Source organism: Mustela putorius, unplaced genomic scaffold, assembly GCF_011764305.1.
Source record: "Mustela putorius furo isolate JIRA1106 unplaced genomic scaffold, ASM1176430v1.1 tig00003836_pilon_pilon_pilon, whole genome shotgun sequence".
NCBI classification, from domain to species: Eukaryota; Metazoa; Chordata; class Mammalia; order Carnivora; family Mustelidae; genus Mustela; species Mustela putorius.
The window spans coordinates 9,045,441-9,068,826 of record NW_025421989.1 but is presented as its reverse complement, the minus strand read 5'-3'; the positions used below and the strand labels follow the sequence as shown (position 1 = coordinate 9,068,826).

The window sequence follows — 23,386 nt, the reverse complement described above, 5'->3', positions numbered from 1 at the left end:
CAGAGCAAGAGTCCAAACAGCAAATGCTGTTTCCACTCTTGATCCAGATCCAGAAACTTCAGTGTTCACCGAACATTAGGGGGAGGGGAGGACCCATGATCGCTACTTAGGCTGGCCATAGTTTTTCAGCCTTTAAAAAAAAACAAAACCCCCAAACCCCCAAAACCAAAAACAAAACTCCCAAACCCCCTAACTTGTCCTTTTCTTCCAGACTTTATATCTTTCGGTTTGTCGTAAATCTGGTTTACGTGTCTTGGGTGCATAACGCAAAGCACTAAATCCATCATCGCTGTACCTGTGGTTTCCTTAATCTTGGGGAGTCGATGACATCCATCTCGCAAAGTGCCGAACAGGGGTTCCGCGTTAATAGCTGTGTGCAGGGCGGGCACTGCCATCCGCGGACACATCCCTTCTGCCTGTGGGTGTAATTCCTTAAAGGCGGCTCCGTGGGGGGGCAGCCCAGAGGCTCTCTCCTCAGAGGGAACGTAACTCATGCCCTTCCCTGAAGTCTCGGGAATCAGGTGCTTGCCCATGGCGGGGCAGAGTGGGGACTCCACGGGCGTGGCACTCGTGCTGCTGCTGCCCGTGCCACAGCCCGCGTCCACTGACGAGCCTTGAGAGCTCTGCAGAGAAAAATGGCACTCGCTTTGTAACGAGGACATCCGCTTGGCCAAGTGGTAGTCACAGAGGCGGGCCACGCTGTCTTCCGCCTCAGGAAGCTTGGAAGGATGGTCACAGGTAGACGGGTCGGTGTCCTCGGGATTATCTAAGTCTTTGGCTGAAGATACACAGGTCACGTCCGTTAAGAAGTGATCCCGTTGGCCAAGTGCTGAAACCTCACTGGCTTCTCCGTCAGGAGCCCCTTCAACCTTCTCTTCTGCCTCCCTGGTCCCCAGACCAGCCCCTCTCGGGAATGGGATCCCCGTTGCCGCTTCCAGGCCACTTTTCTCGGCCACCGCCCCCTCAGTGGCCACGTACCACCTTTGGCTGTCCTTGCGAAAGGCAGTTCTTTCCAGGTTAAAAGTGCTTAGGTGTTGGCTGTCCCTTGAAGACACGGTACCAAATTTACCTTTGGCTTCCTCCTCTGCCTCGGCTGTTTTGGTCCCCTGCTGTTTTTTCCCGGGCAGGTTCGCACTAGGGGGAGCCTTCCCCTCCCCGTCGGCCAGCTTGCTTTTCCTTTTGCTGGTGCAGGAATACACCACCGACCCCATGTGCAGTTTGCTAAAATAGTCAGTGACCGACTTGGTCTCCATGGTTTCGGGCTCCATCTCCATAGGGTCCGGGGGAAGGATCTGCTTGGAAGGCACAACTTTGGGCGGGAGGTCAGTCACGGGGCGGGCGGCCAGGGCGTGGGCGGACTGGGGAGGCAAGCCCCCGGCGGGGGTTCTGGAGGTGGGGAACTCTGTCTGTTCCTCCGCCAGCGGGTGGTAGCCTTCGTGAGTGGCCAAGAACATGCGGGAGAGGCTTTCTGACTGCTTCTGTGCTGCGGCCAGTTCAGAGCTCTCAGTCATTTCGGAAGAGTTAGTCTCATTGCCCGAGTCTGACGAAGACTCGGGACTATAAGCCCGCAAGATGGCTACACCTGCATGCCGTGAAAGACAAGAACCGATTACTGGATGCATCAGAGGCACTAGGAGACATGTAAGAAAATGGGACTCGTTATTACTAAACAACAACAACAACAACAACAACAAAAGACAAACAAAAAAACCAAGGTTTTCCCTTTGCAGTGAGGACTCTGAGTTTATTGCACAATTGTTCCAGAAATGAGGAAAAATACATGCCACATATTTAAAAAAAAAACAACAAAAACAAAAAACAAAACAAAACATAAAAACAAAGGAAATCATATACACAAAAAAACCCATGATGGTCGTTTCAACACACTTATGAAGCGGGACATGCGTGAAATGGAGAAGAGCAGGTAACAGGACTCCGGGGGTAAATGGCTTGAGAGGACGAAATGCACGGGTATCAGTGAATAAATGTAACAATCGTGAAAGAACCTGAATTGTCACTGGTCTGCTGTTCTTCTGACACGGACAGAGCTTCTAGAGCTTCCAGAGTGGAAACCACGGTGTTATCCAGGCCCTTCTCGCACTTCCCCTCGGCGTTGGTGGGCACCGCATCAATGAGAGACACGGGGATCTCATCACCTTGCAGACCTCTGCCTGGCTCCTTGTCCTCGAGGAAGGAGGCTGCCTGGCTCTGAGAGTCCTCCTCATCTGAACTATCTCGAAAGCCAGGTGGGGGTGCAGCGATGGCCATGTTCAAGGAACGCAGCAGGAAGTCATCCTCGTTGTCGTCCCCTTCCGGAGGGGGCAGGGACGTGAGGTCAATGATGTCATCGCTTGAGCCAGACAGGTTGAGGATGGCCGGCTGGTTCATCTCTCCCACCACGAGGTCCTCCTCACAGCTCACCTCGTCCTCGTCCTCCGCGTCGTCGGTGTTTTCTGCGTAACAGATGTCGTGCAAGAGGGGCTCCTCTATCCCCTCAGCAGTCTCGAAGTTCTTCACGTCGCCTATGTTTGCATAAACGGAATTTGCCACAAACTGGATGCTCTCGGGATCCGGAGCAAGATCCAGGCCCTTCATGTCGTTGGCACTGGCCATGTAGAGACTCCTCTGCTTCTCCAGCAGTTCCGGGCTCTCCTCCAACAGTCTTTCGTAGCCGAGAGTTGGGGGATTCACGCCATCATCCAAGGCGAGATCTCCGAAAATAAAGGACACTTTAGCTCCTCTCGGAGACTCCTGTGCTTTCTTCAGTGTTTCTGGTCCTGAGAGGGTCAACAGGGACCGCTGAGCTAGAGTCCTGTAGTCGGCCTCACATGGAGCGTCTCCCGGCTGGGTCAACGGCTGGTTAAGTTCATCCGGATTATAGGTGTTGTCTAGATACAGGTGCCGGTGGTCCTTGGGACACAAGGTGCCATCTGAAATATCGACCGTCTTCTGTTTTGAATCTATATATGTGATTTGGGCTTCCTGTTCCCCTTCGCCAATGAACGTGGTCATCTGGGGTATACAGTTCCAGTCGGGGCCAAGGAGGTTATGTTTTCCTTTATTTTCAGTTCCTAAGGAGAAAGAATCATGCAAAGACAAGGTTACTGGAAGGCCTGGTTTCTTAATTTCATGGCTTGTAGTATCACTTTTGGAAATACGGTCACGCAGCTTTCCGGACAGCGAACCAGTCGATGGAGGCTTCAGGTGTCGGGCTTTCCTGGTTAGGAGAGCTGACCTTAACAAAATCGAGCCCGCACAAAATAGAATTGCTATTTGATTAAAAAAAAAAAAAAGAATACCATCTGAGAATAGGGAACTAGAGCTTAAATCCATGTGACCCTTGGTTCTATTATTAGAAGACCTCATTTCCGCCTATGAATGGGAATATACAACACGCCTTTCAAATTCCTTAAAGGCCATAGTCGAATCAGCTGTCATTCCAGAAAATAGATCCCCCTTTTCTCAGTAAAGCAAGCGCTGACATTCCCCACCTTGTGGAAGATGATGTTGGAATTTTTCCTCCCTGAGTTAAGAGAAAGTCTTGTATTTTCACCACATATTTTAGGAAATATTGTAGTGATAGTATAATAATGTCACAACAAAAATAATCTAACACATACATACATAAGAAGAGGATAACATTGTAATGAGAACACAAAAACCTCTATCTTCAGTCTTTGTATATCCTAGTGGGTGTTAAGGTTTTCACCCATAAAGGTCAGGATGGAAGCCTGTGTGTGCGCGCATGTGCACACGTGTATGATTGTGTAAGGTGGACTGCATTACAGGTAACATACTTCTTCTATTTCTTTTCTTTTCTTTTTTTTTTTTTCTCCTCTCTGCTGTTTCCAAGCATACTTAACAGTTTAGCTAATTTCAATTGTTATTGGTATCAGGAGAACTCCTGAGGGTTTGTTTGATGTTCCTCATGAATTAAAATCGCAAAACCCTAATTTAAAAATCATTGTTTTGGCTGTTCCTCAAGGGTCTTCCAAGAGGGAATTCTGATGTGGAGATTTTGCTCTGACATTTAACAAGACAAGGCAGTGTGTCATTCTGTCAATATTGCTTTGTAGATTCCAGAGGAAACATTCTGAGGAAACGTTGGGGCCACACATTCTCCCATTTGTGCCCTCGAATTGCCCCCGGGCCTAAGTCTGGATAATACTGACATCAGCTGTACAAGACATATGGGGAGAAAAAAATCAGTTTTACAGAAGATGTTTTTGCTTCCCCCAAGTGGTACACATTAAACTCAATGCTGAATGTTGTTCCAAGTCCTTTTCTTAAATGCATGTATTTTTGCGAGTAGAAAGTAAAGATATGATTTTGAAGACACTGAGCTACTCCATGAGAACCATATTTACATGTTAGCTGATGATAAACAGACATGTGGGGGTTCAGCACTGTTTTATGAACAATTTTGATGACGACTGGCTGTGTGTGGGGCGGTGTGTGGGGGGACTGAATTGCTGGAAGACGGAGAGCAGTTTAGCAAAGCCATGACAGAGCTCTGGGTTTACACTAGTGGCTGGCAAATTCTTCCTACAAAGGGAGGGCTAGATGGTAGACATTTTAGATTTTGTGGGTCGACTGTCCGGTCAAGCAACCACTCAACTCTGTTCTTCTCCCAAGAATGTAGCCACGGCCACCAGCCAAAGACATGCATGCAATGGGCTGAACAGGGGGCCTCTTCAAAAGACAGGTCCACTCTGTGAATATGACCTTATTTGAAAAAAGAGCATTTGCAAGGATAATTCAGTTATGGCTCTTGAGATGAGTTCATCCAGATTATCCGTGCGGGCCTTCAATCCAACAATCAGTGTCCTTATAGGGGGAAAGCAGAGGGAAAAGCGGGGAAGGCGATGCAGAGATCAGAGTCATGCAGCCATAAGGAATGCTGCTGGCCCCTGGAAGTTGGGAGAGGCAAGAAAAGGTTCTCCCCTTGAGCCTGTGGAGGAAGTACAGCCCTGCTGCTGCCTAGATTTTGGACCTGTAGCCACCAAAACTATGAAAGAGTAAGTTCCTGTTAAGACTCAGGGTTTGCGATAACCTGGCATGGCAGCCCTAGGAAACAAGTATAATGTGCACAGCTGAGTGCCAGTAAAACTTTATTTACAAGAACAAGATCTGACCCGTCAGCCATCTTTTGCCAACTTCCGGTTTAGAACAACATTAAAGCTGAACAGAGCGGTGGCTAAAATGGTTGATTGATACTTAACTCAGCTCCTCCTAATGCTCAGAGGTCATCGCTATGTGGGTTCAGGGATTCTGAAAGTAATCAAAGGTTAGTTTTCAGGATAGGGAAGAAATGGGGGCTTGCTGTTCCTTATTAGAGATCTTGACTAAGGTCTCTGATCAATTTGAGGTAAGAAGAAAATACACACTCAGTCTTGGCTTCCTTCCAAAATGGTGTACTAGCTTGGCTTTTGGAATGATTTTAGAGACACAGAAGGATGTGGGTTAGGAACTGGGGTCTACACCATGGCCTAATCTTGTGGGAAGACAGTGTGGACCAGGGATGAGTCTAAACAAGTCTAAACAAGCTTTACCCTCCATGCTTCTTGGGTCTCGGAGGGTCACATGACATTGTGAGTCACTATCTAAAGGACAGAATGTAGGCCCTTATTACTGTGACTGTTGTTGAAATGGTAGGTTTCGTCTTCTACACACACCTGTACAATCTCAACAGTCTATGGGGAAAAAAGGTTCCATTTTCAAGATCAACTTTAAGATTTGAAAATAAAAAGCAAAAAATCGGTTCTCCAACATGACAGGGTTGTGTTACACCGCAGAACCGATCTTTGGAATTTCCCAGGCCGGGGTGAAGTTGTTCAAAATCTCCTAGCTCGAAAACATGTGATCCCACAAATGTTCACCACCAGAGCTGGCGTACCCTTGCCACCGCCTTCTTGTTCCTTCCCTGTTTATTTTTGATCATTTGCGTGTCTCAGGGTCTTCCCTTGCCTTATGTCTGTCTTCCTTTCCTTTCTCCATTTCTGTCACTTTTGTTCTCAAGTTCTCCCACTCCTGCTTCCCTGTCCCTTATTGACAGAAGTTCTGGGCATCCTTTTAGGTGTTGTACACAAATTCCTTTTGAACCCTTCCCTTGCCCACTAGCTTCTTGGTCCCGATTTTACAAATGAGAAAACCGAAACTTGGAGTAATGGAAATAAGACGCTTCCAGGTGGGGCTGGATCACGTCCAGTTGTAATTCCAAGTTGCCTTCTGGCATGCCTTGGCCATCGCCCTCATTTTCTCTCAGGATCCCCTTCTTTCTGTGACCAACTGCTTTCCCCTCCCCAGCCATCATCATCAGCTGTGCGTGAGCTGTGTGGTTGTGCGCGTCTACAAGGAACAAGATATTTAGGGAGTAATGATACACGTTTTCTACTAAGTCGGAAAGTGAGAGGATTTTCCCTCCCCCACCCCTTTCAGAAATGGTGATGATGGAATTTGTTCTTAAGATTTTCCCTTTAGGAGAAACCCTGATTTCAGAACCCCCCCGTGATGATTTGTTCATGGGTCAGCAGCTCTGGCTTGAGTGCTAGTGTCTGTCCATCAGCCACATTTACCGAGTGTCCCCAGTAGATGGAAGAAATCCACAATCAAACACTCAAGAAAAGAAAGTCTAAAGCAAATGAAAACCACCCACTCTCAGAGAAGCTGTTAACACCGCAGTCCTCCTTGTCCCCACTTGGGAACTATCTTGTCCTGTCAAGTGGCTGAACTGGTTGGATGTCTTTGCCATATCAGTGCTCCCACTACAGAGTTCTTTCTAGAGGCCCAAGTCCAAGTGCTGGGTGATCCCTAAGCCCTCCAGTGGGTCTCAGAGCTCCCAGAATCCTGGATATAAGTCGGATATAGGAGGAGGTGCCCAGACATCTAGGCCTAGGGCCCCTTAAGGAAGGAAAAGCCCTAAGCAGGGTGGGGGGCTGGGGGGGCGGGGGGCCTTACAAGTCCTACCGTGCATTCCATCATTAGTTCTCCCCATCCTGAGTTCTGGAAGAGCAAGACAATAAAAACTCCGTCACAAAGACTGATGCTTACTACCTTCAGAATAAGAAAATCACTCCCTTTGAAACATGTTCAGCATTTCCAAGTGATGAGTAAACACCACTCCCTTTGAAACACCACCATTTCCAAGGGACGAGTAAAACAGGATGGAAAAAATCAATATTTTCATCTAAAAATAGACCATATCAGAATTATTTGAAGGTTTTTGTATTACATTTGGACACTAGATTTTTGCATGAGCACAATTTTAACTTTTAAAGAAACATTCTTATTGTTGTCAGGTAAGGCAGGGGATGGGCAGTACTTCGTGAGTTTAGGAAGAGAATACCTGTTTCCTGGGTCCCTGTATTTTTCTTGTTGGCCATGTTAAATATTGACCTCCTGGAATCCACAAGTAGCCGGTAGTAGCCAGCAGTCAAGCAGGCCAAGTTCATGGCATCTGATGATTCCATCAGGAGTGTAATGGGCTACACAAAAGAGAATATTTTGGTTAAAGCCATTCCTCCTTAATGAGTTCCCTCAGGCTGACAACAGTTGCACTGGTGCTTATGAAATATAACAAAGAAAGTTATTGGGCGGGGCGCCTGGGTGGCTCAGTGGTTTAAGCCGCTGCCTTCGGCTCAGGTCATGATCTCAGGGTGCTGGGATCGAGTCCCGCATCGGGCTCTCTGCTCAGCAGGGAGCCTGCTTCCCTCTCTCTCTCTCTGCCTGCCTCTCTGCCTACTTGTGATTTCTCTCTGTCAAATAAATAAATAAATAAAATCTTTAAAAAAAATCAATAAAATCTTTAAAAAAAAAAAAAAAGAAAGTTATTGGGCAACCATTTCATTGGAGAAATACAGAAGGTCAGAAGTAACACCAAGAGCCTTGCTGAAAAACATTTCTGTGACACCATCTTGAAAGCGGAGACATTTTGAATCTTCCCAGGTAACACTGGGATGGGAGAAAAAACAACACTGGTTTTGTTTCCAAATAGTTAACATTTTGAAAAAGTGACAGTTAAGGGGTCAGTTACCAAATGTGAACCTGTGATCTAAAAAATCCCGGGAAGATGAAGTTGGGGTTCATAGTGCAAATTAGTGTTGAAAAGAAGTAGAAATTAGGTGTTGTACACAAATTCCTTTTGAACCCTTCCCTTGCCCACTAGCTTCTTGGAAATTACATCCAAGTCGAATGTACAGTGGAAATTACATCTAAGACCGAATGCAAAGTGTCCAAAAGATTCAGGATGGGCTGCTTGTAAAAGAAACTGTAAATTCACAGGAGAACAAACCCGAGATGGGAGCTAAGAAAAGGCCTTGGTAAAACTTTCTGGAAAGAGTGAGGCTAGCATATGATTGGAGACAAGGTTTGGCCATATAGGGAAGAGGTGGTTAGTTGAAGCAATTATTCTCTTTGAATTAGTAAGGGTGGACCTGCTGGTGGATTCTTGGTGAAATTGCAAACTTGACAGGAATAAGGGAGCAATACAAAAGCAGACACCCAGAGAGGCACAGAAACATCAAGGTGACGAGCTCTTGCTTTCAGTCCAAGGTATAGGACCCTGGCCACGTTTGATGGCCCTGGCTCATGGGATCCACCATTCCGTCCAAAGCCCTCATACTTCTTGATAACCTGCCTTTTCTTTCCATTTCAACTGAGGGCTTCCCTCAAAGCATCCCACAATTCTTTCCTTATAGGAAAGCAGGAGACCACCCATAGGGTCTTGCCACCTACTTCTGTTGGGTCAGATCATTCCGTTATCAGGTGTGTGATGACTGCCTCCAATTCACTCTTTCCCCTGCTCTTTCTGTGAGGGGGGCCACTGTTGTTAGCATCTCTGCTCACAGAGTGGGCCAGAGGTCCCAAGTCTGTTCTTGCACTTGCGCTGCCACGAAGTCAACCAGAGGCCCTGGATTCGGCCCATGAACGCCACCAGCCCTGGCCGCCATGTCTGAGCTGCATACTCTCCAGTCCATAGTCACTGTTTCCCGCTATAGAGGCTTTTCAATTTGCTGTGTAGACAGAACCCTTGCCTGTTCTCAGAGCACTCCTCCTGACTGACACGGTTTCCTTTTCTCTATGGAAACATCTGGCCCAAAACCAATGACTCATCCACTATTGGGACAAGAAGGTAGGTAGAGGGGACCTGGATTATTTCCCGTCAACTTCTGCTTCGGGAGTTGAGTTCTGCCCTTTGAGGACAATGTCAGATTGTTGTTTTAAATGGAATGGCCATGACATTCATAGGGGCCAGCGGTTCAGTCAGTACTAACGGCCACAGCAGATAAAGGCTAACTGACAGAAATGCTCAGCTTTTCCCAAAGAATAAACACACAATGGGCCAAATGGCCGTTCTAAACAAAGTTGGGAAAAATATCCCTGACTCTCTGGACAGGAATATTCTAGAAGGCTAGCAGGGAAAAACCTTCCCACTCTCTCTCTCTATGATTCACGCACTCAGGAGCTACAAAGGACCTTAGAAATGAACTCGTTTGCTTTCTCGTGTACAGATGAAGTGGTCGAACAACTCGTCCCCAGATCACACGGCTCTTTAGGGAGGACTGGAGGCCTCGGGCCGGACTTGGGTGGATTTTTCTCTGTACCTCGGGCCATCTCTGATCCTCTGCCCACCGTGCAATGTCAACGGCTTTGCAAATAATAGCGGTGTTACCACAAATGAGCTTTTCAGATCAAGGTGCCGGGTCAACAGCTGAAAGATTTACCTTCACATCCAGCACGTGCAACTCTACCCGCACGAAGCTGTCCTCCTCGGTAAACATCTCGATTCTGTTGACGTGGCTGAAGTCGGCTAAAAGAGCCACTAGGTTTGTCTTGGTGTTTATGACGTGGCTTATGCCATATCGGGGCCCAACCAGGAGAGTCACTTCTGAGCGCTTTTCCGCCTGCTGAGAGAGAAGGACAAATCCTAAAAATCCTAGACCTCTAAAACACCATGCAGACTTGAGCCTGACAGTCTGTTCTTATAAGATCACATTTTCTTTAGCAAGCATTCCTCGATTATATTGTACTAAGTCAGCCCGTTAGAAGAACCAAACATGACGATCGCATCAAGGCGCTGATCAATCATGAATAATGTAGAAAGTAACTATTATCCCAGCACAGACATTCATAATCATGAGACACTCTTAGAGACGAGGATTTTTGGGTTTTGTTTTGTTGTTTCTTTTTTAACACGAAAGCAACTTATGGCCCAATGATTTAAAAGAAGGCCATTGTTAGAGTACATCGATGCTCTTGGTTCATCATATTTCTTTTTCTAGGGCATTCGACAGTGGCGTTATCTAGTTTAACATTTCTTCTGATATTTCCAGACTGTGCTGCAGTCGCTTAGAAATGAAGGCTGGAAAAGATTCGCAGCTGATTTGCTTTTGTCAAAGGCAGCTCATTCAAGACAGCCTATGGCATTGCTATTTTGCAGGTCTCCGTGGCTCCCAAGAGAAAGCAAAAAAACAAAAACAAAAACAAAAACAAAAACAAACCACCCAAAACCAAAAAGCAATTACCACTAATGTTGCCTTGAACACACGGCCCCCATACAGTCGAAGGTCACTGAGGAACTTGAGATAATGGACCTTGGCTTGCAGCGCAGAGAGCTGAGGAGAGAAAAGAAACCTCAGGTGTTAATTGCAGTGGGTGTGGCCGGGTTTCTGCGGGAGACCAGCGGAACGACAGGGCGAACTGGGGGGCACGACAAGGAGTCTGCATGAAGAGTCAAAGTAAATTGCTATGTGTTTGGTTTCAGGATAAAGGGCTGTAATAAGGGATCCAGATGAAAACCTGTTTATTGGGGGGGAAATGTATGGGAGTGGTTGGGTCACAGACATGGATACGCTGGGCCAGGGCACTCAACAAATGAGAACAAGATGGTAAGCTATTCCACTGAACTGTCTGCTTATTGGAGACTCCAAGAGTGGAGTGGTGCTCTCCGATCGCGGGTAGGGACAAAGTGGGTTGTGTACAGGAGACTCACCTATACAGAGTTCCTGAGAGCCATTTTGAACACACACTGGCCATCTACCTACCACCCATGAAAGAGGCTCTCCAAGCTCATCTCAAGTTTCCTCCGGCCTTTGTAAGTTTTTGGGCGTGGGTAGACTTTCTGTGCTCCAATCATTGGGGAGATGCTGGAGCTTGCGGCAAGTCCCTGCTTGGTTAGTTCAACTCAAGCATCTTTTGAGTTTCATGAAGGATATTAAAAAAAAAAATACTTTATCCAGATAAAAGCTATATTTTAAAGATTTAAAAACGGAGATTCCCACCTCTTAAAAGGAGTCCTTGATTGTTAACTCTACCTTTCCTTTCGAAAACCAGGAGCACTTTGCAAATTGATTTGAAAGCAAATCACTCACTGTTGGCTAGAAAAACCGACCTTCAGAGAAAAACAGTGATAGATAGATCCTAGAGCAGTTAAGCCGATTATTACAAAATCAGTGGGCCATGCTTGAAAAAAATCCTATTGAGCCAATCGAAAGAAATTAACTTTCGGCCAATCAGAACTAAAATTGAAAAAAAAAAAGAAAAACTTCTTGTTTTTTTAAAAGTTTATTTATTTAAGTAATCTTTACACCCAATGCAGGGCTCAAAATCATGACCACGAGATCCAGAGTTGCACGCTCTACCCACAGAGCCAGCCAGGTGCCCCTATAAAACTTTGATCCCTGACATCCCGCTGGATTTCTGTGAGCTGAATGCTGAATGTAAGGCAACAGTGGCTAGAGGGTGTCAAACCTGATTTTACATTTTAAAGAGCCATGGGGTGAGGAGGGAATAGCGATAAGTATGTTTTGGCCAGTAAAAATGACTTATAACCCAATACCTAGACCAAAGAATTACCCACATAAACAGTGATTTGTATTAGAGCTGCCCAAGTTTCTATGGCCAATATCAATTGTTAAAGTGTTCTTGGGCTGTTACACTGCTTTCGACTTTATAGGTCCTGTATTTTTAGGTTCCTCTTTCTGGTTCTTGAAACCCTTTGCTTTTTATTACCTATACACATAACTCTCTATTCTGACCCACAATCTATTTTAAAATGTCCTTTCTGTTTCTTCTGATAAAAAAAAATAAGGGAGACTTTAACACTAATGATGGTGAATGGTAGAGATAATTTTACCTTCCCTTCCAAAGTAAGATTTAATTCAGTGGTTGTCAACCAGGGGTGATTTTGCTCTTGGGGGCCCATTTGGCAGTGTCTGAAGATATTTTTCTATGTCACGATCGAGGGCATCTTGTAGGTAGAGACCAGGGATTTTGCTAAATACCACACAGTGCACAAGAGGGCCTCCCTCCCCCCAGCAAAGAATGATTGTAAATGTCAACAGTGGGGAGGCAGAAACCCTGGTTTAAATAATGTGATAGCTGGTTTGCGAGGACCCTTGCTGGCTGCCATGCATTGAAGATGGCACGACGGAAATGTACAACTGTCTCGCAATTCTGTTCTCTGATCACAAGGTCTCGGTGGCTAGGCAAGGTTCTCTCACACGCACAGGTGCACACGTGCACACACGCACAGTCCATATAATAACTCTATAGCTTACAAGAAAGAAATAAGTTTCCATAAGAACACTGACTTGTCATTAGCCTTAGAAACAGGTTGATAGTGAAAAAAAAAGGGGAAGGGGCTTGGGGTTGTACAGTTATTGCCTCTGAAAGTTCGGTGCTTGCTAAGTATTTTATTCATGCGCTAATTTTAAGCATTTTTAAAAATGCACACAAGCCTTTCTCTTTAAAATCCATTTTCTATTAAGATGCAAATGTGATACCTTTTTACCCGGTGGTACCAAGTTTTGATTTGCTTTGACAAGGTGTGAAAGTGCTTTCTTTATGTTCTTCTCCTTCATGCTTTGCAGCACAGCAGAGGGAAGGAAAGTCTCTAATCCCCATTCTTTTCTGCAATAAAGAGCATATCTTTAATTTCACATTCTTGTGATGATTAGTTATCTAAGACAAAATGGCGCCCTGATGTTGGTTGGAACAAATGAACTGTGAGGAAGTCAGGAAATGGAGGTAGGTCCCCAATTAGCGAGGCAACTTTGAATTTACTCTCGGGAAACCTACTATCCGATGGGTAATACATCTGTTTGCATTTTCAAGGAAACGTGTTCTTCCCTCTCCAGGGGGAATGCCTTTGGGACCAATGGGAATTGAAGAGACAATTTATCAACCCACCGCTGAGTCTCATTGAGTTCATTTATGTGTCTGAGTATGTATTTCCAACACAATTTCTCCTGGTTCCTTTGTTTATTGCCATTGTTACTATTCCTGCCCCCCCCTCCCCAAATCAACCCCACACAGTTTTTCTCTCTTCACTGAGAAGGGCCCCGGGCAACTCCTTCGTGCTCCCAAAGCCATTCTTCCCTTCCCTTCCTCCTCCCCAGTGGTGGCTTCGCTAGAAATACACACTTGTCTTCTCTGCCAGCAACATTTCTGCCTGGTGTGTGTGCATGCGTGTGTGTGTGTGTGTGTGTGTGTGAGGAGTGCTGCTGGTGTGCAACCAGCGTGGGGTTCATGACCCCTAAGGATGTGTGACACTGATGGGGAAGTGCGAACGTCACCAATAGGTGCGCACACACAAGAGGAAGAGAGAGGACTGTGTTAATACAGGTTTGCCGAAGGCCCGTGTCCCCAGCGACGGCTACAACCCTACCCCAACAATGCTCCATTTCCATCATGAAATCTATGAACTCTATCCTGATTGGCCGGGTACCCAACCAGTGTCTCCTAAATACTGTAAAGACCGCCAAGATTTGGTCATTTCTCCTATGCCAGATCCTCTCCAAAGAAGGGGAGGGAGACAGCCCTCCCCCCACTTGACCATCCACGCCACTGCTAGTTACGACGGGGTTTTTCATGATCACCATGTCCTCCTCCTCCTCCACAGGCACCTATTTCTACCCATTGTCTTGCCCTCCTTACGGGCTGCCTGGTAATTCTACTTGTATCAGTATTTTAAATCGTATCTATCTTTTTTTGGAGATTTCATTTATTTGTTTGAGAGAGAGCACACGCATGTGCACAAGCAGGGGGAAGGGAAGAGGGAGAGGGAGAAGCAGGCTCCCTGCTGAGTGGGGAGCCAAAGCAGGATCGCCAGATCACAACCTGACCTGAAGTCAGATGCTCAACCGACTGAACCACCCAGGCACCCCTCGTATCTTTATAATCAGATCACAAGTCCTTTAGGCTTATTTGTACTTTCTGCTGGCCTAGTGTGAATCCCACATAAAATGCTCAGTGAACAGGTGAGTAAATTAATTAATGAGAACATTATCGTAGACTGTAAGAGCCTTACTCAAGCCAGTCATCTCTGGGAGGCTTCTGATGGTACCATGTTCCAACTAGCCAAACGTGGGGATGGACAGTAAGAACAGAAATGCATTTTAGGGGAGCCTGGGTGGCTCAGTGGGTTAAGCCGCTGCCTTCGGCTCGGGTCATGATCTCAGGGTCCTGGGATCGAGTCCCGCATCGGGCTCTCTGCTCAGCGGGGAGCCTGCTTCCCTCTCTCTCTCTGCCTCCCTCTCTGCCTACTTGTGATTTCTCTCTGTCAAATAAATAAAATCTTTAAAAAAAAAAAAAGAAAGAAATGCATTTTAATGGTCCGAAAACCATGGCAGGTTGCTCAGGCCGCCTTTTCACACAGAGGCCCATATCATCCATGCCCAGGAGCACACGAAAGGGGAACGGATGAGGGAGCGAGTGTGTCCGACTGAGTGTAAGACCCCTCTGGGAGCTGAGTCTCTCTGAGGCGACACTCACAGCCTGTGTGGCAAGACAGACACAAGCCATCCGTGAGAACGAGTGAGCTGAGAACGGAAAGCCCGAGGTTCTCAAATTGTACGTGAGGATTTGTCCCTCGGGGTAGACAGGAGAACCGAGAGTTGTGAGACTAGGGGCCTCGGAGTCCGCAACCTGGAGCTCTCACCGTCCCCTACACAGGCTCATGAACTCTGTTGAGAAGAAGCGATTTTATTCCCTGGTGGGTCAACCCAGCACGCAGGAATTTAGAAAGGTTTTACACGCAGCCCCCGGGAAGCTTCTCTGGAAGGTAGGATTTCACATAGCTTGCCCACCCCTCGTGCACATGGGGAGGACTCTACGGCCTTACTGTTACGTGGAGATGTGGCTCCTTTCCTGCCATAAACTTTGAAATACGAACTCTCATCAGAGCTGCCAAGATTAAGGGAGGGGGTGGCAGCCTGAACACAGGTGCTTCCACCAATCACACCGATGGTAGCACAAGGTAGACCCCCCCCCATAACCCTGCACAGGACCTGGGTTCGAATCCTGAGCCCTCTAGCTAGTAGCCCCGGCACTCAGCCAAAGCCTTATGTCCTACTGTGCATGGGTTGGCTCATCTGTAAAATACAGCAAAAAGGCTAGTTCTCTCCCAGGGACATCATGAGAATTAAAGACCTTCATGCCTGAAAAGCGCGGAGACCAAAGCTTGGCTTAGAATCAAGTCTGTTCGGGACTTCGAGAACCTACACTTCATGTGACATCCGATCCTCCTTTGAACCATGATTCGCTAAAGGTGGCTTATGGAAGAAGTGGGTCTCTCCCCCTGCAAAACGGACGCTGTGTCCCCGTTGAACGAACGCCCCGCCCGCAAACATCAGTGTTGGAAACAGAGACAGACGTCAAAAACACCCTTGGGCCTTACGGAGGCTGCATCCCTGGGCCTGAATCGCCTCCGAGGCTCAACACTTACTCGATGTACTTGAGGGATATTTTCTGCGTTTGCTTGGTGGTCACGGTTGCGATGTACATTTGCAAAGCCGCCAGCCGCAGGGCTATGTCGTACTTCAGCTCCGGCCCAAACCGCTCCTGCACCACGTCGTTGCAGCTCTGCAACAGACACCAGCAGAGGGCGCCACGGGTCAAAGAATGGGCCGCCGCGCGCTGCCTCGGGGCCAGGCGACAGCCCTTCCCCAAGGAGGCCAAACGTGCAAACCTTTCCACCAGGCCGCTTGGAACCCGGTCGGAGCTGGACGGCATGCACACAGACACAGAGACCACGCGCAACATGCCACATTCACTGACAAGTGAGCTGCTATTTAACTATCAAGGTTTTGTAAGAATAATTAGGAATTTAGGTCCGTCTCCTAACACAGGGGATGCAAAAGAACACGAAAAGCACATGTGACTTCTGCTGAGGTTGGAATCCTGGGTTCGAATCCGGCTCCTCCACTACAGAGGGGAGGGCACTTGGGCATGCAACCTAAATATTCTGTGCCTCAGTTTTCTCTTTTGTAAATTGGGGACAATACTGCTCCCCATTTACAGGGTTACGGTGAGGATTAAATGAGGTAACAACATCAAGCCCTTAGGGCTCTACGTGGTATGTTTTAAGTGTTTGGAGGCATATACAGCTGTCATCAGGAACATCTTTAACTTCCTCTTTGCTGTGTAGAGCAGCTTTGGGGAGGTAAGAGTTAGCAAGGTGACGGACAGTAGCAGCTCTGGACTCACCCTCCTCACCCCTGTGCCACCCCCAATCCCCCCTCTCCCGCCTGCTTCAGAATCCTGGCTTTGCCAATGCCCCCTGCACACATAACTCCAACTACTTTACTCTCGCAGCCTCAGCTTACGCATCTGTGCAATGGGGATTTGTGCTAACGACCTCACTGGGGGTTGTGCAAAGACCGAGAGCTACACATCAAAGCTGTGCACTGGTGCGCTCGGTAAAGGGTTGCTAAGGAAATCCTTGGTTCATTCCAGGGCTGATCACCCCTGCTGGGGCTCTGAGAGCATCATCTCTCATCCCCCGGCCTCAGTTTGCTCATGTGTAAGAGGGAAATGCCTACATCACAGGGTGATGAGGGGCAAATGGAACAGTGGCCGAGAAATGTGCTAAGTTTTTTTTTTTTTTTTAAACAATTTGATTTCTATATTTGACACAGAGAGAGCACAAGCAGGGGGAGTGGCAGGCAGAGGGAGAGGGAGAAGCAGGCTCCCTGCTGAGCAGACAGCCAGATATGGAGCTCGATCCTAGGACCCTGGAATCATGATCCGAGCCAAAGACAGTGGCCTAACCGACTGAGTCATCCAGGTGCCCTGAAAGGTGCCAAGTCCACTGGGACCACAGTGACTGGCTTTCTAGTGGTGTGCTCAGTCGTCAGAAGCAGGGCACAGGGCTACACATCACCGGGAAGCACGGTATTGCTTCATTATATCCTACATATGTGTGCACATGCATTTTTCCGGAAAACTAGGCTAGTCTCCTTCTTCCTTGTCTTGTTCCAAGATTTCAAGGGCAAAATGGTCTCAGAAACTGTTTGGCTCTTTTCCAAGAAAAGCACATCCGTGACCCCTTCCTATATCGACTTGACTCACTGGGAACACGTACCACTGCACGGTTTCTGTGCAGAATATTTACCTTTCAAATACTTACCCATGCCCTAGTGGGGTCATATGACGCATGCTCTGTCCCTATGCTCTAAGTTCGTGCCTCTCGGCTTATCCCTTCACCCCTAAGAGGGAAGTCCCATTCTAACCCCGCCTCCATCCCAAGACCTAAGGGGTATCCATTAAGGGGCACCATGGGGTGGAGCGTCACCTTACAGTCTCGTGAAGGGTGATGGTGAGGAAGGCACGGGGCCCAGTGCCAGGCCATCACAAGCCCGTGATGCTTGCTGGTCAATCATTTCACTGACTGGCTTTCTTCTAGGACTGCTACTGCAGGTCACGTGTGAACCAGGATTTTAGCGCAGGACTGAGAGACGAAAGCTTTTGATCCTCGGCTCTATCAACCACTGAGCCAAGGACCTCAGATGTGGCATTTCATCTCTCAAGCCTGTTTCATTACCTGGAAAGTGGGATAACTCTCAAGGTTGTTGGCACACCTCTTAAGGATGTTGTATACATTGGAATGCGTTTTATTAGGGTGAGTCACCGCCATCATTTCTCCGAGGAGCTGTGACGGGGACCGCTGCTTCCCCTCCCTTTCGTACCCCGTGTTTAACCAGACTTCTGGGTGAGGTTTTTGTCAAGGTGATTAGTCACTTAACTACATTACATAATGAGTTCAGACGGACCCTGAAGAATCACCGAGAAGTCTGACGTATATGTCGTGTGGGACAGATCATGCTTTTATAACTCATAACTTCAGGACTTTAAGGACAGTTCACACAAGCAAACGGCGGGCACGGATGTGCTGTAGCGGTCCTCACGGGCTCTACTCTAGGCCTAAAACAAACAGTTCATTTACAATAGACACGTTGGGTATTAAAAAGGAAACCAACGCTGCACCGAGACAGAGGACAGGAAATTATGAATTACAACTGTCTGAAGGGTTAGGGTTTTCTGTTACTATATATGCTAAAATCTGTAAGATACTTCATGGCCCATTAGCGAGTGGGAGGTTAGCAGAAGTGCCTCTATTTTCATTGTCATGGTTCATCTAGAGTCAACGGCTGTTGTCCTCCACAGGAACTCACTAAGCTGAACGGACTTCGGTCTTTGTCATACAAGCGATAGCACTTTTGCTTACTCCTCTGTTCTCTAGGCTAATTTTCCTGTATTCTTTTAGTGCCCTAGCATCGACACTGGCACCCAGCACCATTTGCAGACCCACTGACTTCTGTTAGACAAGTTGTCTTAGACATACCTCACATGCTGCGAGACCCAGGCTGATGCCAGGAACTTCTCATTTCCTATTCTTGGTGGCGGACATAGGAGATGACGGTAGCTTAGTTTCAGTCCACCTCCTTCCCTCCCTCCATTGGCTACTCCTTGAAGAGCTGACTGGCTGGTCCATCAGCCATGCAACAGCCAAGGCGGGAAAGCAGAAACATCATCTATGGTTTTTTCAAGTGCCCAAGCGAGATCCCCAGGCAGGGACAATGGTTTGGAAGCGTCCTCTTGTGAATGGAAGGAGTACATAATTATAGAGAATGACAAGAGCATACATCTGTCTACACCAGTGCTCTGACTGGCACCTGTAACTATCTCCTTACAACTAACAAGATTAAAAAAAAAAACTAGTGTATCCTCGGAGCTGCTATGGCAAAGCCCAGGGTTGGGTCTTAACAGAAATGAGGGGGATGGGGCGGTCACATCTGGGTTCTTGGGCTGTCCGGGGTGGGGGGAACAGGGGTCCAGGTGACCGAACTGGAACATTTAAAAAACCCAGGTCTTGACAGTTTCACATTTCTGGACGAACAGGGCATGCTGAATTGGACTTGGCTTTTCCAAATGACTCAGGGTTATCTTCAGGAACATTAATCATCCTACTGAGCTGGAAGTGGCACGGTCTCTTCCCAAGACCACGGAGGTGGGGGAATGTTTAAGCGGGCCTTGCCCTTAGTGCCCCATCTGTTGGAATGTTCTAGTACACATTCTTCTTGCTTTTTTTTTTTTCCTTCAACTTAATTTCTGTGCTCTAGGGCTTATTGCCACTTTAATTAATGTCACCATTCCTACCCTCTGGCATTTATCTTGTCTGGGTCTCTTTGCCATCTTCTACTGGTTTTCTTTATCTACTCAACTTGTTAAAGACCACAGAAGTTTTGAAATAAACAAGAAAATACTGAGAATAAGAAAACAAAAACCAGTGTATTAACTACCTAGAATTAGCAAAGGTTTCTTTTTTTTTTTTCCTTTTTCTAACTTTTTTGTTTTTTTATTTCTTACAGCTCCAGAAATCCTTGCCTTATATAGGTATGCTCAGCTAAAGGGAGCACGTCTTTGGAGGTTTTTTTGGGCCTCATTTTGGTATTTTCTCCCCCCCCCTTTTTTTTGGTGCCAGGGGAGGTTACATTTAGGTTTACAATCTCTTTGAGTAGATCTAATGTGAGATGCTTAAACTTCAGGTAAACGGGCTCTTACTGTTTAATGTGATTGTACTGGGAATTTAAGTGAGAGTAATGGGAAGCAGTTACGGAAAAATACAGGAATATCTCCTAAATGTCAAATGAGTAAATTCCCTCTGGGGCAAACTAGCAAAGATTTTCATCTCTTGAAACCTTGTTTTTTGAGAATTGTGACCCAGAACCGGAGATAGTCTGCAAAAGATACTATTTTCACAAAGTCTTGTTGCTTTGAAATTAATTATTCCATTATAAGGAATATCACATTTCAGAACAACTGAAGCACCGAATAAATGCATGAATAAAGGAGTAAATAAAGAAGAAAGAAAATAAAATATTTTTATAGTAGAATACCAATTAATAAATGAAGAAATAGTGGAATTAGAAAAATCATCATGTTGAACCATTGCAGTAGTAATGGATTCGGGCAAGAACCATCGGTGAATACTAAAACCAGTAAGTGAAAGGGTATTAAGAAAGTTGCAAGTGCCTCTCCACAAATTACTTATTAATTATAAAAAAATAATAACTTCTCAAAGGATAAATTTGGAGAACATCGCCATAACCAAGAGTCAAACTCAACCTCATCATTATGGGGACAAACGGACATCATCTACCCCCCAGTGTGGTGCACTAAGGATGACATGAAGTCACGCATGTCTTTCTTCTGCCCAGATGACATAACCTCGACCTTATCAGGAGAAATTTGAGAAAAATGAGAGGTTGTTACAAAATAACTGACCTGTACTCCTCAAAACTGTTATGGTGTCGAAAGTCAAAGAAAGGCTGAGGAATATTCTGGACTTAAGGAGCTGAAGTGACACGACAATTAGATGCAAAAATGGGATCCTGGCGCGGATCCTATTATAGAAAAAATGGGTTTCTAGAAGAAAAAGGCCATTTGGGGGACAGTAGGCAAAATCTGGGTATAGACTGTACACCAGGATGGAAATGTATCTGTTAAATTTTCTTATTTTGTTAATTGTGCCACAATTATGTAAGAAAAGGCCCTTTTTACTAGGAAATACACACAGAAGTAGTTGGGGTAAATGAGCAGGATTTGGTAAATGACATTTGTGTTGTTTAGAAAAATAACGTGTGTGTGCGCGCGCGCATGTGCAGGCATCGCAAAGGGGGAATGGGTTCTCACTAAAGTATGGTAAAATGTGGACAACTGGTGAATCTGGGTGAAAATTATCAAAATTCTTTTACTACTCTTGTAACTTAAGTATGAAATGATTTCAAAACCAAAAGGGAAAATTTTTAAAAGCACCATGGAATCATTTCACAATGCATGAAGCTTGGGGTGGGGGACAAGAGAAAGATCCCAAAGAAAAGAATTTAGGGGCAAAACCCCGCATTAATTTATCCCCCAATATTAATACAAAATGTCCTCAAATTCTCACATACCTGGACATAGAGATACTCAAAAGCAACTGGATCTCTCCTTAGAAGGTCAATTGGATCCTTTGGGACGAAGCTAATTCGGAAAAGACACCTCATCTTATGGGAGCTCGGCCGCTGTGTCACCTAGAAGATCAGACCAAACATAAGACTCCTTCACTGCTGGCAGAGGGACATGGAGGCAGAGGCAGCTTTGTTTCAACACCAAGGAAGAGTGGTCAAAGTTCTTTTACAATGTCTCCCAGATACCGACTCCCCGAAAACCGCACATATCCTATGCTGTGTTCCCCAGAAGCTAACCCTGAGATAAGGGACCTGCTGAGGAACTGCTCCCGGGAGAGGCTGGTAAGGGAGTGGGGGGAGCAGGTCAGGCAGGAGAGGAGCCAACCAAGGGCATAGTGCACAGAGGTGGGTAGCTACAGCCTAACCCACAGGGGACTCAGGAGGATTACCTACACCACAGAGCCATGGGAACCTGAGCCAAAGGACCACAGATCAGCCATTGGTCTCAGGCTGTCCCAAAGGGATATGAATTTCCAGGTGTGGCGAGAATGGGCGACCAAAGTCTATGGGCAGTCCTCTGAAGATCTGAAGATGCTGGTGCAGGAAGTGATAGCGCACCAAAACTAGGATGGGGTTGGGGGGTCAAAAAAGGGATCTAGAGGGCGACCACGGAGACTGTGATTATTGTATGACACAGCCATGGTTTGGTTTTTTTTTTTCAATGAGACTCCAGACTGACTGCAGCAGGGAAAGCAGGAAAATGTCACCCTTGGATAACAATGCTTTGGAAAGTCAGAAGACAAAAGTTTTGGCCTGAGCACTAAATCTGGAGTCCACGAGTTTCCAAACTACCCGAAACTTTCCGTAACGGGACACTTGTTCAAGGGAGTTCAAGGGAGTCGAGAATAGAAGTTGTTCAAGGGAGCTTAGAATACACCACAGGTTCTTTAGGGCTAAGGACCATGGATTGTTTGGTTTTCCTATTTTATAGCACAGCATATGCCAACTATTAGGTGTTAAGTTTCTTAATTCCTTTTGCAACTGAAGGGAATCAGCCAATGTAATAGTAGGTGCTTCATAAACAGCCGAATGAATACAAGATACTGGACTCCAAGGAAGAAGGTAAAAGCTCTTCGATTTCCCTTAAAGAGGTCAACACGATGCACCTGAACCATGCACCACGAACCAACAGTTGCTCTACTTGTAGTTTCATATACTTGTGTGTGCTTTTCTATGTATCTGTACGTAGCTTCATGGCCTTGTAACTCCTTCGTTACAGAGGACAAATCTGGCAAAATAAAAATGTTTGTGAACGGCAATTGAAAATTCAAAATAAAAATAACAATAGTTTTATTGAACACCATGTTGTGTGCGTGTGCACACATTCTTCCAGTTGCCATCCCTACTTTTGTTGAGCTGACGAATTTCAGTGGGAAAACAGTCCTTTTAAAGGTATAAGGCATCCTGAGAAGCAGTAACACTGACCCAGCTTTCTGGCTGTGGGTGCGATTACAGGGCTGACTGGACTCACCAGCCAATGGGCTGGAGGCTGGCTCTTCACCAGCTGCAGGTCAAGCAAACCAGGAAGAAGAAAATGTGGGAACTCCAAGAAGCTGGAAGCACTGCTCAGGCCTGCTATGGCGTTGTAAGGTGAGGTCATAGGGTATTTTGTCAGAAGGTCTGGGCTGAGATTAGAAAGTTGGATTATCATTTCATTACTGGTTAGAATCTATCTTTCTCAAATTTTCCACAAGTGATCTTGAGTCTACTTTTATCATCAGGAGGTTTTTTGAGAAATCATGTAATGCAAAAAAAAAGTGCTTCAGACTCATTAGAAAATGTAGTTCCTAAAAAGAACAATCCCTAAAACAAACAAGAAAACAATTTCCTGGAAATTTGCAGTAGTATGTAAATAGACAATAATATTTTGTATATAAAGTTTAGTTATAAACTGCCAGAAATTCGGAGCTGTTTAAAAGTTCTTTTGGGGGGTCTCACCAAAATGGAATATTTTTAATGATTAATTTAAATGATTTTTGTCATTAGACACATTTCTTATACTTACTCTCCCTTTCTGCTATGCCTATAAATATTTCGGTGATCGAACCTTTCATATGCAATGACTTGCAAAAGGCATATAACTGGTTAGTCTCAGG

The 23,386-nt window shown here is 46.1% G+C and overlaps 1 protein-coding gene across 2 annotated transcripts in view; it reads right to left on the bottom strand.

Annotated features, from left to right (window-relative positions):
• Window positions 1–23,386, bottom strand: part of FRMPD4 (FERM and PDZ domain containing 4) — a 539,182-nt gene that overhangs the window by 5,488 nt on the left and 510,308 nt on the right. For both annotated transcript variants that reach the window (XM_004758833.3, XM_045089289.1), the window contains exons 9-16: window positions 21,234–21,353; window positions 15,725–15,861; window positions 12,783–12,909; window positions 10,524–10,613; window positions 9,723–9,905; window positions 7,346–7,484; window positions 2,007–3,071; window positions 296–1,582 (exon numbers count right to left, since the gene is read on the bottom strand). In XM_004758833.3, the coding sequence (XP_004758890.1) occupies window positions 296–1,582; window positions 2,007–3,071; window positions 7,346–7,484; window positions 9,723–9,905; window positions 10,524–10,613; window positions 12,783–12,909; window positions 15,725–15,861; window positions 21,234–21,353 (3,148 nt within the window). The remainder of the gene's footprint in view (window positions 1–295; window positions 1,583–2,006; window positions 3,072–7,345; window positions 7,485–9,722; window positions 9,906–10,523; window positions 10,614–12,782; window positions 12,910–15,724; window positions 15,862–21,233; window positions 21,354–23,386) is intronic.